We start from the raw sequence: 16941 nt of genomic DNA, 5'->3' as shown, positions 1-16941 counted from the left end.
CCGACTCCCAGCCGTAACTGCCGGGAGCCAGCCGGAGATCAGAGGGTAAAGCAGCGAGCAAAGTGGAAGGAGCTCTTCCCTCCACCCGGGACGGCCCCGCAGAGACCGAACCGGCCGAGACGCAGCACTGCTCCAGGCCGTACGCAGGACCCCCATTCCCACTGTCACTCCTCCCCGCCTCCCCCGCACTCCGTCTCTCCTCCTCAGCCAGCCCCACGCCGCTCTCGGAGGATTTCTCTCCCCGGCAGCACCGTGTAAGTGCCGGGAGGGGCGAGCGGAATCGATACCTGAAAATGAGACGGCAAAGCTGAGCTAATGTGCCAGACACGGGGCAGCCCCGGGAGAGCGACACGAGTGGGGTCAGGCCCAATCCCACAGCCCCCGTTCCCGCTGGGAAGAGGGAGTCTGGCACAATAAGCAGCAGCAACAGCATCTCAGCACGTGTTCAACCCCTCCTGCTACGGAGATTTCAGCTCCTGCAGGACCAGCCCCCGGTCTCCAACTCCCCAAAGCACAGCATGGAATGCACCTCAGAAATTCCCGCCGTGGGGGTGCAAGGTAGGGCTTACTGGCGGCAAACCCTGAACTCCTGGCAGGTTGTTTTGGGGAAAACACATTTACTCTGAACAACAACAGCCAGAAATCTTTCCATTCTCTGTATTTCAATTTATAAGCTATTTTTTCTACTCTTGGCTCTAGAACAAGCAAAACAAATTTTGAAGGGAAAATTCTAAAGGGAAGCAAACAAACACCATCGTTGTGGCTAGCAGATGCTGAGAAGAGGCCAGTAAGACCATGAGGCCAAAGCCAACCCTCTACAGGTGCTTCAAGTTACCACCTTCCAATGCAAAAAGGCAGCAGCTGTAGGTCAGCATAAATGTAATTCTTTGCAACACCTCAGAGCATGGAAAACTTACAATTTCCCCTTGAGTCAAGAGTGTAGCTCAAGTTTCAATGATTCTCGGTTGCCGGAGGAAGAGCATTCTCTTGCTGCTCTCTAGTGGCGGGTGTTATTAGCAAAGTTAAGAGAAGACGCTGAATTTAGCAACTTTGGCTTGTTGTGACCAGTCAGTCTGGGCCGAATCAGTACAACTTACACAGCCCTACAAACACCGCGAAAGAGAATTGACTGGACATTCACCTCTCTCACAGTTCTGCCCGTCTTCAACAAACATCTGAAAAATTACTTTTCCTCCTTTATTCCCTTCCCTAAACCTCCCAACCCCAATCCAGGCATACCAATTGCTAAAACCAACTGAAGTAGGCACGCCTCAAGCCAACCAGAAAGGAAGTTTTGTCTAGGAACTGACAAAACCAAAACTATCAAAGCAGTAAAAAGAAACATATTCTGAGGTTTGTATAAAGTCTTCAGCCCTAAGTGGAAGACTTGAGTATTTACACTCCAAAACAACACAGGGGGGGAGGTGTTTGTGTTGTATTCCAGTATTATTGCAGCTGTTCCTGGTGAAGGGCTTAGTTGTGGCCACAAAAGAAAAGCAGCAATGAAAAAACAAAACAGAGACACAAATATTTGGGCAATAAAACCCACCCCACATACACACCACGGAGTGAAACCCCGTAAATTAATTCCAACTGCCTCCAAAATTAAAACCAGGTTTTATTGTAAAATTGCACTCCAATTAGTACCATAATTCCGTATAAACACAATATACAGTAGAATATTTTACATGTAGCACACCAGGCATACGCTTGCGACGTTACAAAATTTACAGTTCAGGATACTCCTCTGACAAGAGCCGGCAACCCAAGGGTGTGGCATCAAGCCCTAAAAAGGTTTAGCCTCAGGGAGCAGGCCAGTCTTGCCACTCTCCCATCTCTACTTCCACACAGTCCCCGTGTAATCAGAAGTGTCAGCAATGCTGTACATTCTGTCCCAAGTTTCTACTTGGAATGGCCGGGAATGATGGTTCCTTATTATGCAGTTTCCTCATTCTAGGGAAGGCCTTTCCCTATTTTTTTGAGGACCACAGCTGCCATGAACACAAGGGATGATTTAAGAGGGCCTTCAGCTGGGTAAAACAAACCAACCAACTTCCCCCCAGAAAACCAAATAAAAGGCAGACCTCCTTTTCCTCTCCCACACCTGTTACTCGCATTCTTCCCTCTCCACACACACATACTCAAATGCATGTGTAAGGATATAAACAGTAATAAAAACCTGGGAAGAAATCCTTATTGTACTACCTCCTAAAAGACTGGGACCTTTTTTAAAAGTATCCATTTCAAATATAAATTAGAGTTGCTTAAAATATCAAGCTAATAAATGCTTAACATCAAGGAAAATAAGACAAGGGAGGAAGCCGTAGCCACCTTAGTACTGCAGGTATAAACCACCTGTGTCCTCTTCCTCAAAACTCCAGGAATACCCCCTTCACCTGTGCTTGAAGCTAACTGCAGCATTTCTGCGACACACCTGTCACACAGAGGGTATTTTCAGGTGAAACTGGTATTACTGAAACACGTGAGACTCTGCGGGGAAGGTATACGGTAGTGTAAGTTTCCTTAATGCTTGGGAGAGACCAAGTTACCATTTCATTCCAAACCAAGCATGGATTTTGTGCTCTCATTTGCCACAGAGCACTGAGAAGAAAACAAAGGGGAATAAACAAGACCACTGCCTGGTAATTACCGGAACTTGTGAATTAAGTGGCAGGAGGAGAATGCACAGCGATGCGTTTACCTTCCTGCCGCCAGGTTTGCAAATCAAACCCCAGCAGGCAAAGAGACGAGACGCCACCTCTGACCCTAAAGTGAAATATTCAGCTCTCCAAGTACTGGAATATGCTTCGGCTTTGACTCGTTTCCTCTGCGCTCTCTACCCTGGGTCGTTTAGCCAGAGATGTTACGGTTGCAGTGGGACATCTTTTCTTCACCTGCAGGGGAGTGGGATACATTGGAATATAGAAAAAAACCTCCCAAACTAGTTTGCATTTTAAATTATGAGAGAATTATTCTGTGTGAGAGCACATGCTATAGGAAATCACAGAGAATATTTAGAACAGCAACACTCAACTCCTTCGCAGCGCGTAGCGTCTGTACATTTAACGTGTACAACTGGGAGCACGTTCCACACAAACCCTTACCTGAAGCTTTGATTTCTCCTTAGCCTCTGCACTCTTCTCTGGGGAAAGGGTATGAAAGACAAAGTTCCTTGAATTGCGCGGCGCGTTTGGATTAAGATCCGACATCGCTGCTAGTTTCTGAAGGACAGCTTTAGGTCTGTTCAGGAGAGACCCGTTTTTTATCTGAAGAACAAGGAAACGCTACGTTGAAGCACTCAGGCAAACAAGACAGCTCTTGTAGTAGGTTACTCTACGACTACTCCCTGCTAAAGCTACTCACTACCACACCAACCACAAGTCGGAACCTGCTCTAGTGGTGCAGCCTGGACACAGCGCTTTTCAGAGCCGTTACCAACCTGGATGTCACCCGCAGGTCTGAAGGTTTCAAACGGGTTCCTGGGGAGCAGTGTTGTGTCTCGTACCACAGCTGCTGGGCTTGCTACCAGAGACAAAGAGGAAAACCTCAGTTTCCGAATGTTATTGAAAGAATATGGCTTTATATCAAACTGAAGAACTTAGAATTGGTAATAGACAGTAAATACTGTAGGGGGAAAAAAAAAAAATCTGCATCAAATTATACTATGAGCTGTTCAGCTCAGACAGCCGGTAGTTAGTTCTATCAGTCAGAAGGGAAAATGTGGGTCTGAAACAGCTTTGCACACTTGAAGTCACGTTTCAGTCACAACCGAGGGAAACTTCAATTTATTTTTACTATGTTACATAGTTTTTCTTTAAGTCACAGCTATTTTGAGAAACTGCTAGGCTGAGTGTTACTTACAGCCCACTTCCCTGCAACCTGCAGGCAAGAACATGAAGAATAAAAGACTAAAAGATGTAGAGGAATTTATTTCCACTCTACAACATTTTTTTCAAGAAGTAGCATACTATTTTATTTATTTACACTACTTAAATACTGACATTTGTCATCAACCTTGCAGTTGCTGAGCTTCAATGCTTTTATACCTCCAGCTTTCCACGTTCTGGAAGACATGAGCTCAGACTGGTGTAAGAAAACTGGACACTGGAGTTTTATGATCCGTCGTGTGCTTCACTGGAGAGAGACCACACCTGACAACTGGAATTTCAGCTTTCCTTCCCTTACTGTCACTTCAATAAAAGTAAACACACCTTTCTTCTGCAGGGACTTTGCAGTTACTTTTTTTGCTAGTTTCATGAATTGGCTGTCTTCACCGATTTCTTCTTCCTCTTCCTGCTCTTTGTTTTTTTCCTTCTGTAGCAGAGAAAACACAGTAAAATATAAAAGGTTCATATTAAGAATGAATATTTCAGTCAGTATTTTGGATGGACTAAGTCCTCTCATTATGTAAATTGAGTCTTTTAAATTTACTTTCTACTGTAAAAGTTTATTGCAGTGTTTTCTTAGATCCTTATCCCAGCTTTGAAGCTGGCTCATTTCAGAACATGGCTGTTTTGCCTCTCCCTTGTACAATATTGAGGAGGAAGAGGAGAATTCACAATGAAAACCAAAGATGAGTTTATGAACAGTATTTTTTCCAGTTTAACCTGAGGGACTAACAGTTTCACATCTAGCAGTGAAAAAGGGAAACACGAACAAGATGCAGATGCCATTCTGGGAGCCATCACCTGCTCACGAAGCCACTGTTCTCGTTCGAATCGCTCTTTCCTCCATTTCACTTCTGTCTCATCAAACTGTTCATTGTCATCGTCATTATCTGAATCTCTCTGGAACAAGTCAATCTGTGAAGCATCATCTAGACAAAAGAAAAAAAATAATTAGCTACCAACTTTGAGAGGCATAAAATATGCAGAATAGTAAGAAAAACCCAAAACAGATCACTCCCCCAGCCCAATTTGATTCTGAAAGACTTTATTCACTTCTGAAGGACCACCGAGTGCTATTTCATACACACACACACGCCCTCCTTCCAGTCTTTCACCCCCATCTATTTAACTCTGGATCAGTAAGGCACCTATGTTTTTCCATCTGAATCTCCTCATTCTGCCGGGGCCATCGCTGTGCAGGTCCCCATCGATGAGGTACCTCTCCTGGTACAGGCGTAACTGACGCTTGTCATCATCAAGTGCTGTCTTCCTATCAACACAGGAGAAAGGGAGGAGGTTAGTTCTGCTTATTCTGAAGAGCCATGACTTCACACACAAAAATGTTGACTAATACTGTCACTGACATGTATAATTTCTGTATTTGATTTCCTAATTCCACTTCATCAGGGAGTTCTTCATCAATAACCTCTTCTTCATATTCATTCAGGTCTTCACCATCATATTCATCCTCGCTTCCCACATCACTCCCTGACAGCTCTGCCTCATCTTCCATGAAATCCTGCAGATTCCTATAAAAGAACATGGAAAGAGTTCAGTTTGGTAGACCAGTTATCACCACACGAGTCGTCTGAAAGCAAGAGTTATCTTTTGACATAAAATTAACACATACTCCAAGTGAGAAGTTATGCTTCATCTTTAATTTTTGAAAAGGCTAAATTTGGTCATTAAAATGTTGCATTCCTCTCATCGTGGCCTTTTGATTTCCACCTATAATGGAACTTAGGATGGAAATCCTCTATAGCCCACCAGCACCACAGTTAAACTCAAGCAAGGTGTCAGCACCAAAGCAAAAAACCACCCCAAACCAAACGCCATATAAATATTAGTCTATTCCCTCCCCAGCGTTAGTAGCTAAATTTCTAGTGCTGTCCATATTCTATTCTGTCTGGCAATTCAGATACAAAAAAAGATGTGCTTACAGTTTTTTCTTCAAGCCCTGTCTGTGTCGCAGCAGTTCTTCTTCATCGTCACTAATTTCTTCTTCAGGATCAGTGTCTCCACTTTTTTCATCCTGTCAATGGGAAAGTTTTCAGAAGTTAAGGAATTTCTGAAGCAGACTGCTTTGTAATGACAGTTTCTTCTGTTCTTCAGTCAAGAAAAACACAAACTAAACCACCACAGGTTTTCCAGAGAATTTGCTATGCCCAGATGCTTTATCCAGTACATGATCATATTAAGTGGCCGTTTTAAATGACCCAAACCGCTCTCAGAAATGTTTCAGTAACTCGTTCTGGAAGCCATGAGACTTTGCACTGATGGTTACACTAAAAAGCTAGGCAGATAAGGGGGTTTTCATCATGAGAATGCTGTAGCAGTTGCTTTACTCCACCTGTTCATACCTCTTCACTTCCAAAGGCATTGTCATCTGTTATAAGCTGAAAACCACCAAGTTCCTCCTCCTCCTCACCTTCCTCTTCCCTATGGGAAAAACAAATGAAAGAAATACACATTTTCATTTCACCTCCAAGGACGGCTTCGCAGTCATTCAAGGCAAGATTTCAACCGTCATGTTACCTGCTCTCAGCAATTACCTGTGAGCCAGAGTCTCTCAACAGCACTGAGCTTTAGAAGCTCAAAACCCCCGTTAGCATTGATGTTTTAAGACCTCAGGTCTTCACTTGCAGAAACCATGGGGGGTGAGTATTAAAACCTGAGTTTGTTTCCCTCAAAAATTCCTCTTGAATCTCCCAAACATTCCCATTTATTAAGCCTCATTATCCTTTTGTCAGACAGCCATACACCTTTCCCATTTACCATGGGAGAAAATGCTAATACCCAACTTATACTTGATTAGGGTTCCTGTAGTTCAGCAACAGCCCAGAACAGAACCCTAAAGGCCTACATTCCAACCACCTTTCATCAGTTTGATGGAAGTTCTTCAACACATCTTTCACTGCCAGTGAAAGACAAGGGAGAACTTCCCTTTGCAGTAGCTGGGGGAAACAGCAGCCGCTGCCGACTTGGAGAGCGATTGCTGGGCAATTTGCAATATTCCTCCCAAAACAGACCACACTTTTGCTCACAGGAGTCTGAACTGATGTTGAACACGGAAACACATTCAGAGCGAAACGATGACCGCTACAAGCTCCTGTAAATATTAGGAATTATGCTAACCTGTTGGTGGGAAAGGAGCCTGAACAAAGTGCTAGAGCTTCTGCCATTGGGTCTTCTATGTCACTGTCTTTTTCTGCCTTGGAAGATACGGAAGATACCCATGTTGGAGAACTTGCTAGGAAAAGGAGTAAGATGGCAACTTATTAGACAGGTATTTTTACTCTAAAAATGTCAGAGTATCTTAGAAATGACAGCTAGCACACTCCCACAGAGGCAATAGTTAGTGCTCTCTCAAGTCCCAGTTCCACATTCTGCATTAGTACCCAGAACTGAGGGGCAGTTTAGCATAAAGCTTCGAAATCAAGTAACCAGCTGAAAACAGAACTCAGGACATACTCTGAGACACGAATTTTCCTGAGCAAAGATTGAGCAATTCTTCCATGTTCTGCTTTTTGTTGCTGCTGGTGTTTGGCACGCGTTCAGCTTGACTGCTAAACTGCCCAGAACACAAGTCCAGTAGCTCATCCATGTTGGCATCCATTGCATTCTCATCCATACTAGCCAGAGTCAGCCGATGCTTTGAGGACTGGTATTTATTCCTGTGCTGTCCAACATTCAAGAACCTGAAAGAAAGTCTGTAGTTAGAAAAACCTTGCTGGTCTGTATGTCCTGTTTGTGTTAAAGGACACCAAGCATCATCCTTTACACCTATCACTTACCCATCTGCATCAAGCAGCTGGCTTTGAGTGTCATCTTCCAGAGAAAAGTGAAACTGTGACTCCACAGCCCCTGGAAATAAATTCTTAGGCTCAGGAGAGGCATTATACAGGTCCTGGGAATCTTCTATGGGAAGAGAGGGCTCAGACGTCTTTCCTGAGCTCTAGTCAAAGGAATGTAAAAACATACAAGTTATTTGTTTTGCAATCCTAGAAGTCAAAAGCAAGAATGGGACAGTTAAGCTATTTTAAAGGATTAACACCATGGAGGTGTCACGTATGTCCCCACTGCTCTGGTAAGTGACAGGAGTTCACTGACAACAGATGTTATGTAGGTCATGTAAGTATGCTTAAAAACATATTTACGATGTACATATTTTAGATACCAAAAGCAGATGATAGCATCTTTGCTCTGATGTTTTAGAATACAAGTTCTTATAGTTTTTATCCATTCCAGTGTGGAGACATTTTAAACTCCAGGGACAGTTTGCTTTTCCAAACCCTTACTCATATAAAAGCATTTGGCTGGATGCCTTCTGCTGGGGTTATTTTTTTTGAGAGATATGACAGTCAGGATGCAAGACATGCATTCACTACCCACTGTGTCAACATACAACGGGAGTAAGACTGAGAACCTTACCTTGGAAGCAGAGCTGATAAAGCTTGTTTTGAAAAAACCTGGGGAAGGTGACCTGAAACCTCCCGCTGCAGATAAAAAGGTCCCTCCACGTGACATGTGTTTGTTACAGGGCTGATACGACGGAATCATGGAGCCAATGAACTCAAAGCTGCTGTTATGGCTGTTCTCTTTTGCCAGTGTTGGTAGAGAAAACGAATCATCATCCTCTGAAAAGAAAACAAATTATTTCAACACAGTGCTTAACTTCTTTTTGTGATCCAGTAAAACCTCGAGATGCTATTTTGAAACACCAACGACTTGCTAAAAAGTCATTATTCTGTGCTCACGTTGGATTTCTTTCTTCATAGAGGAGGCACATTGCCCTTTTTCACTTGATTTCTGACTGGTTTTATATTTTTCCAGTACCATTTTGATCTCAAATTTTCCTCCAGATTTTTCAAGCCCCCCATTTCTTTCAGCCTGAACTTCTGTAATCCTCCTGTATAACTAAAAGTATTGAATACCTTCCCCAAATAGAAACTTCTATATGTGCCATGTGAAAGAAATACTAGATGCAATAACAGCTCTACTTTACCTAACTTAGTAGGTCCTTTTTCTGCAGCTTCTTCCAGCTCAAGTTTCTCATCAGGAAGAGAATATCTGCAATTCATTAAATGGCATGTATTTTCTAATATATACAAGATGAATTGCTATTTTCTGTCAAGATGAATTGCAAAAACCAAGGTAACACACAAAACTACAGCTAGTACACTTTGCTTAGAAACACATTATTTCACTAAACAACAATTACAGTCATTTTTTCCAAATCAAATATATGAATGCACATAAAAATCCTGGAACATGACACAAAAAATACATATAAAAACTACCTTAAATCAAAACATCTCTCTGTATTGATCCAATTTAAAATTGCTCAAGCACCAAAGTTTGATTTATTTACCCCATTTTTGAGGAGCTATCCTTAAAAAGCATCAGTGTTGACTCTGTTGAAGGTGGTTTGGGAACAGAATCACAGGGCACAGATTTCTCCAGCTTTTCTCCATCAACTGATTCTTTGTCTGTTTCTTTATCGCCATCTTCAATGTGTTTCCCTTCTAGATCTTCATTATCCTCCTCTGCTTCGCCGAGCAAAAATTCCACATTCTAAAAAACACCCCAAACACAGCAGAAAATAGGGATTATTGCTTTCATCTGTCAACTTCCTTGCATAGTGTTTAAGAAAACGTTTTAACATGCGGAGGATGAAGCTGAGTGACATCCACAGTTCTTACATGCACCTATTCCACTCAGACAACTGACACTGAGGCGCTTGAAACTGCCAGGTTGTTCTGATCCTTTTCAAAAAAGGAAAGGCCGTGGCAAACCCTACCCCAGGTCAAGCAGGTGACCTCAGTGAGCAACAAGACAAGGATACATTAAAAGAAAAAGTGCCACCAGAATCTTCTATGTACTTATATATATTAAAAAAATACTGCTTAGACAAATAAAGGAAACACTAATAAATTCAGTTTTAAACAATCCAAGCCCTGAACATGCCAACTGCAGCAATTTTTTTGCTTCTAAGAAGTCCTTAGCAATTCCCCTAATATTAATAGCGTTCAGGAGTTTAATTTCACTGGGGAGAGGCAGCAGAACAGGTTATGCAAAACAGTTACATGCAGACCTCATGATTGACTTCTTCCTCTTCCTCAGATTCATCCGTCATCTCTTCCTCCTCTTCTTCATCCTCCAGCATGTCCTCATTATCCAGTTTAAACAACGCTTGCCGCTTTTGGCGTTCTTCAGTCCTGCGGAGTTTCATGGCCTCCTGGAGTTTAGCCTTCAGCGCCTGCAGCTTTTCACCTGGAGAGAAGTGAATACATTCAGTATTAGATGCACTACAGAGAATCCTTAACTTGCTGGCTTTCAAGCATCCAATCTCATTAACCACACATATAAAAGGGAATTAAAAAGTTACTCGTTTTGATATGTTTTTAATGACGATCTGCCAGCTAGAAGAGCAGTTAGTGTCAATAAGCTCAATTTAGAGATTACCCAAACTCATGAACTATCAAGATCCCTCGTGATCCATGAGCTGGTGCAGCACTGAATAGGGGTTGTCCCACCACTGCGTCTTTGGGGAGCGAGAGCATCCAACTGCCATGGGCAGATGTGCTATAGCACATGAAATAATTAAGAGCAGATAAAAATAACACGTGCCCATAGAACCAGCCAAATAAATCTTTCTTTTAAGGGATACTATGGGAAGTCACATTCCACACATTTTTGTTTGCAAATACAACAATTCTATTAGAAACTGCAGTACAGAAATAAGGAAGCTCGAGAGATCTAATAACTGGGAATAGTGCACAAGAAGTCTGAGAGATTCAGAGGCCTATGGAAGGCACCACTGCAGACATATGTTTGTATAAAATTCTGGTACAGATGGAGAGAAATCCAGAGAACCGGTCACAATGATCCTTTCATGTGTATTTCACAGGGCAGCATGGGGGAAGGGGGAATGAGAGCCAAAAAAAGACAAAGTGTTTTCCAATTCAGCATCATCACTTCTCCCAGACCAACCTGGCTTTGTGTGGATTGTTTCATCCAGGCTCTCAGCAGCTAACACTGCTGGCACCACATCTGCTTTCAGCTCCTCCTTCCCTTCAGATGTGGTCTCCTTACGAATAATGTTCACGTTTACGGTCCGTTCAACTTTGGATTTTGACGTTCGAAGAGTGTGCTTCAAGAAACGCGCTTTCAAGGCTTCTAATTCTTTAAATACATGTTAATTCAATTTCAGAATGCACATTAAATTAACTTGATAGCACTGTAAAGCATTGAGTGTTAAAAGTTGTATCAAGAGTAAGTTTTTGAGAATTTTTTTTAAAGGAAGTTTGTTAAAAACCCTAAATCTTTAACATGAAAAGATCTGCAAAAACATTCTACTTGACCAAGGAAACAATAAACCACTGCAGAATTGGTTTTGCTGTAGCTTATACCTAATTGATATTAGCTACGGTTAAATTACCTAATCATTGACTATGATTTACCCACAAGACCACAGTTCACTCCCACTCTGGCCTTCCAGCCATCAGGCCATTCTAAACTGCTGTTAACACACAGATCTAAAACCAGACTGATGGCTGACAATCCAGACATCCTCTTAATATCTTCTAATACATAATAGATTTAATGGAATTATAAAATTGCCTAATCATTGGTAATCTTTTCCCTAAAGCAAGGTCAACTATTTAGTATTGATGAATAGATGCTCAAAATCCAGTACCTAAAAGACATTAAAAATATTCTGGCTGTAAAAGCAAATTTCTGCATGCTGTCCAGCCTTGCCTTTTAACAAAATCAGTGGTCACCACTCTGGAACACAGGCCAGCTTTGCTCCCAGGTAATTACCGAGTGCCTCATTTTGGATCGATTTGAAAAGAGTGCTCCCACGTGCTTTAAGCACCAACATAATTCACTACAGCAAGATGGAAATAAATCATTTTTCATTAAATAGTTATCACTGATCATTCCCTTCAAGCTTTCAAATACAAACAACTCGGAACTTTCTTTTTAAGCATCAGCTGAAAGAAAAGGCATCCCGACATTAAGCAAAGAATCCGCAGTAGTGAGAGAACGTGCCTGACTCTTCTATCACCTAAACATTTCCCAGAGGTTTTCTAGCCAAAGTCAGATGAACTCTGCCTACTTGGACAGATGTACAGGATTACAACAGTAAAGGGATACCTTTATTTGAATCAGACTCCTCGAGGTTTATAAAGGATTCATTGCCAGAGCAGATTCTTGGCTTGATGGACAGGTCTATTCCCAGTTCACGAAGTTTATCCAACTTGGACTTCCTCACTTTTTCAGTTTGTACCATCAATCCCGGCCCCACTTGTTGACTGTTTTTTTCACATTCTATGTCTGGTGCCTTTTCATCTCTTTGCTCAAGAGGTTCTCCTCCAGCTGCTACAGAAACTTCATTCTGGTTTTGGTCACTACAGTCGGGGCGTAGGAAGTCAGAGTGCCGTTGTTCTGTATTATCAGTTGTTACAGTCCCAGCTGCGTGAGAACCATCACTGTCCTGCCTGGGCTTTTCAGCAGAGTCTTCTTCCAGGTTCTTCCCTACATCAGCAAGAGGTCTGTTCACAGTAGCACCAACATCTCTGCCAAGGCTTCTTTCTGGTTCGTTAGCTGCTGGTTGATCACCTTCAACTTGCACAGCTTTGCAATCCGTGCCTGAGTTCACAGTCTCTGCAGATTCTTCATGTAGGGATAGCTGGTATTTAGTGGACCTAATGAAGGCAGAAAACTATCACCCAAGGCTATCAGGGAAGGGGAGAAGAGGTTGAGAACAAACTCCGAGAGAAATAAGTCATCTTCTAATTCCTGTCATTAATGTGTAGAAAGAAGGGAAGGGCAGAAGTCTGGAAAACTTCATGTTAAGGAGATAAGGAAGCTGAAGTGTGGAGTAGTGTAAAGAGTTTGTACTAGTTACATTACCACAGTATAAAATTCCTGAGATTTTGTGACAACATTAGCTTAAGTATTTTACTATACATTGCTCAAAAGAGCAAAATATTGCGGTGCAGTCTAAACCACATTAAAGTAACTTTGCACAAGCATGTAACTTCACCTGGAGTTACTACTAGGCCCCAGTTACTTCAATAGCACGACTGTGTTAAGTGTGTCAGTGTTAACATCAGGCAGTGCTGCATACTCCTTATTTCCAGGTGTAAAGGAGCCTAAGAAAGTTTTAAGAAACTTCCCAGTCAAAGTAACAGCTAAAATTAAACAGAAACAGGATGTGAGTGTACACAGAGCAGGTGTGTACATCATACAACACCTATAGCATGCAAATGTCTGGTTATCCTCAAAAGCAAAGCCGGGGTATCCTCACAATGTATGAAATACCAAGGAAGGTGTAAGTCCTTACTTCAGCAAGGCCATGGCATTTCCTTGGCATACTGGTCGAGGTCTACGCTTGAAGTAGTCATGAATGCTTTTGGTCTCAGGCACATGATATGGGAGAGACACAGACGATTCTACCAGAGAAAGGAGGTGAGAGAAAATTTTAAGTGACCCAAGGCATTTATTTGATGTCTCTGAAATTCAGAGAGGCTGGACAGCAGTATTTTGCAGCAAAGACTTCTGAATAAAAATGGTCTTGCACCCTTCAACCCTAAATAACTCATGCTAGGTGAAACTCTTTCAATTTCTCCCCTTAATTTCTTAGTAGTTTATACCCGTCTACATTTACAGAATGACAGTTTTACCTCTAATAAGGCGTTGTGTCTCACTGTGCAGTTGTTTAATGGCTTCTTTACTTAACCTTGCTGCTTTCCGCTCCTTAAGGAAAGAAAAGAGAGGCTTTGGAAGTCGGAAAACAAAACACGCGACTTGGTTGATACGTCCTAAAAAGCTTATTTGTCCCTTTCAAACAGAGATAAGTCAGAATAAAGCAGTCTGTTACAAAAAAAAAAAAAAAAGATTAAAAATAGCAAATCAATAAACACAATGGACTGTGTGCACGCAAAAAACATTTGAGTCACTACAGCAAACAGCGTAGAGCTTTAAAACGAAGAATACTTCACCTTCCTTTTTGGTTCTTTTACTAGAGGTTCCTCGTTCTCATCATCAAATACACATTTGTAGCCTCCACCCTCAGAAACTCGTTCTTTGTTCTACAGTGCACAGAAAGAGATTTGTTGATTTGTCTAGATACACAGGTGCTACCAAGGGCAAACAAGTCAAAAGTGAAAACTAATTGTACACAATTATCACTGGTCATCAGAACCAGAAAAAACAGCAAGTGTTCTCATAAACTGACACAAATGCTACATAATGCTCATGGTAGATTTCCAAAGCTTCTACTGCAGCATTATCTTTGCAACTTTCCAGGACAGCATCCCTCCACCTTTACGAACCAAAAGCAGACTGATCTCTCTCATAGCAGTTCAAGTGCACCATCGTCAAAAGGAGTCTTAATACAGGCTCAGGTACAATCCTACTAATAACCAATAATCTTTTATGACTATCAAATGTTACCTTATATTTTTTCATTTTGTTTTTCACTGCCGCTCGTATCGATTCTATTGACTCTTCATCCTCGGGGGGGTAATCGTTTTCCTCTTCCAAGCCATTATCAAAAAGATCTTTGTCATCAAGAAGACATCCACTGTCATTACGAGGATCCTGCTCACCACCATCCCCCTGCTTGCCACAAGAATAAAGTATTTGTGTAACTCATTTCAGAAGTTCCCCTTCCGCTCGTTGACATTAATTTAAGGTTACTGGCAGAAGGTATTGATGAAAGAAGTTAGAAAAGGCATCTTTAATCTAGAACCTTGTGTCCTCTAAGCCAGTCATAGTCACTTTGTAGCACTGAGTTGAGAAGGTAACTCTTGGAGCAGTGTTCCCTATATCAATGATTCACAGTGTGGAAAGGGTTGGAAGGGACCTCTGGAGATCATCCAGTCCAACCCCCCCGCCAGAGAAGGATCCCCTAGAGCAGATCACACAGGAACAAGTCCAGGGGCTCTGGAAAGTCTCCAGGGAAGGAGACTCCACCCCCTCTCTGGGCAGCCTGTTCAGTGTTCTGTCACCCTCACAGGGAAGAAGTGTTCCCTGATAAGTGGGGAATTTGCATTACTACAGAACAAAATGGCTCAGACAGAATAAATTAACACTTTAAATACGCATTTTATAAAGAGTGACAATCCGCAACCTCCCAAGCAGCCATTTTTTTAGACCAGAATTCCAATTTGAAAGTAACCTAAAGCTTCCTCCAGAAACTAGCAGAGCAATGTAGAGAAAAGCCAAAATGCCAAGGCCGTTTGCGCACATAACAAACCCAAACAATTTCTGCCTGGCTTAACGTTCACTGACATTAAGTCATCAAGCACCACTGACGTTAAAACATCAAGTTAGGATTTGTACTTTCTTTGCAGATGAAGCCCATGGACTCCCGCACCTGCTGTAGCAATGCGGATACTACCCAAGCTGGTGCTTTGCAACATCATATCCAAATGCAGTAACAAATTTAACCGAGTTGAGAAAACATCTGATATTTTCTGCCAAAATATATACCTCTGCTCTAGGCTTCTTGTCTTTTTTCAGCTGTTTAATGGACTCAGTTCTCCTCTCCTTCTCCTTTCTTCTTTTTGGTTTTCTTACAGGTTTTTTTGCTGTCTCTTCTTCAAAATCAGGTTTATGTTTTCTGCACTTCTTCCCAGATTTTAGGGGTCTCTCCTTTTCCAACTCATTCTCAGTCAAGCGGGACTTTCTGCTTGTTTCAAGGTTTTCGCTCTGCAATTGGTCACCGGTGTCACTATCATCACTGTCTAGCAGACCTTGACGAATCCGATGAGATTTCTTGTTCCTCGGGGCAGTAACTTCCTCTTTTTCCTCTCTGTTTTCCTTGTCTCCATCCAGAGTACCGTTCTGCACAAAAGAGTTACAGTCCTCTCCATCTTCGCTCTCGCTATCCTGAAGCACCTTCTTGGTTTTTGGTTTTTTACGTACAAAAATTTCTTCCTCCGATTCTGACAAAATACATTAAAAGAAAAGAAATTATGCACACTACAGAGAAGAAAATACCACAAGTTAATTAACAATTAATCAGTTTAAATTTAACAGATATGTAACCTTATGTTTCACAGATTTCAACATCTGCAGCAATTCAGACTGTACTCAAGTTTACAAAATGCCCTCCTATCTGCAGTGCAGTATATAATTGACCCAAACCAATATTACAGGTTTTTAACCTTTAAAAAAAGACAAAGCTGAAAATCCTTCAGACAAATTAGTGACTTGCCTTGAAATAGTATTAAAACCCACAATAAGTAACTAAATAAGTACAAAGGTTGAGCAAATCATAAAAAAGAAAGGAAATAAGCAATTAAGACACTCACGTCGCATTTACTATTTCCCTTTCTGTATATCCAGAAATGCTTTTCAGCAATTTACAGATGTCTGCCCACATTTTGATCAACAAAAAGGCAGTTTGGATTCAGTCAAGCAACGACAACTTCTTAAAAAGGCATTTGTAAAACAAAAGATGCACCATTGAAGGGAACAACCACCAGGCACAATTCATGGAAACATGACAGACCTCTGTCATCAAGAGACGCTATCCGCTTGCTGAAGTGACCTGGAGAAGCTGTTTCACAGCTGCCCTGCCCGCTGTCAGAGTCACTATCAAGTGTTTTCTGCAAGTCTGAATTCAAATCTTCTAATGGAAACTAGGAAGGAAAATGAAACTTTCGTTATAGTGATTATTGTTTACAGTGAATATTGTTTGCACACTAATTATTTTTGTTGCTTAACTTCATTCCAAAACCATGGATGGTCCCTTACATACAGTAATACACACGCATACATGATTACATTTTAAGATTTGGTATTTACATGAAGGGAGTTTACACTACATCGACTTTTATCAGTTTTAACTATGTTTAAGGTGAGCTTTTGTACACAAAACAAGAAGAATCAACCTACTGGCTGATGTCTATTATTATTCAAACCCACTGGAATGAAAAGGACAATGATAAAACATAACATTTTTTTCTCACACATCCGTGTTTCATCTAAATTAACAGAGACCAGAAGACACCCGTGGGGATTCTTTAGAGTCCTC

General features: G+C 41.7%; 1 protein-coding gene across 1 annotated transcript; it reads right to left on the bottom strand.

Annotated features, from left to right (window-relative positions):
* Window positions 1-2780: 2780 nt before the first annotated feature.
* On the bottom strand, window positions 2781-16546 carry CLSPN (claspin; the record flags this gene model as incomplete). The annotated part of the gene is made up of 24 exons (XM_010159018.1): window positions 2781-2894; window positions 3105-3266; window positions 3440-3522; window positions 4212-4314; window positions 4689-4816; window positions 5036-5157; window positions 5252-5416; window positions 5828-5919; window positions 6248-6326; window positions 7023-7137; window positions 7359-7585; window positions 7682-7842; window positions 8319-8524; window positions 8893-8957; window positions 9259-9461; window positions 9982-10160; window positions 10881-11072; window positions 12048-12598; window positions 13240-13348; window positions 13580-13652; window positions 13898-13987; window positions 14352-14516; window positions 15393-15847; window positions 16417-16546. Coding segments are annotated over 24 exons (3969 nt in total), but the record flags the coding sequence as incomplete, so codon positions are not given.
* Between the last annotated feature and the right edge of the window lie 395 nt (window positions 16547-16941).

This window comes from Eurypyga helias, unplaced genomic scaffold, assembly GCF_000690775.1.
Source record: "Eurypyga helias isolate BGI_N326 unplaced genomic scaffold, ASM69077v1 scaffold37479, whole genome shotgun sequence".
Taxonomy (NCBI): Eukaryota; Metazoa; Chordata; class Aves; order Eurypygiformes; family Eurypygidae; genus Eurypyga; species Eurypyga helias.
The sequence above is the reverse complement of the archived record's forward strand: the minus strand, read 5'-3'. Positions and strand labels throughout refer to the sequence as shown.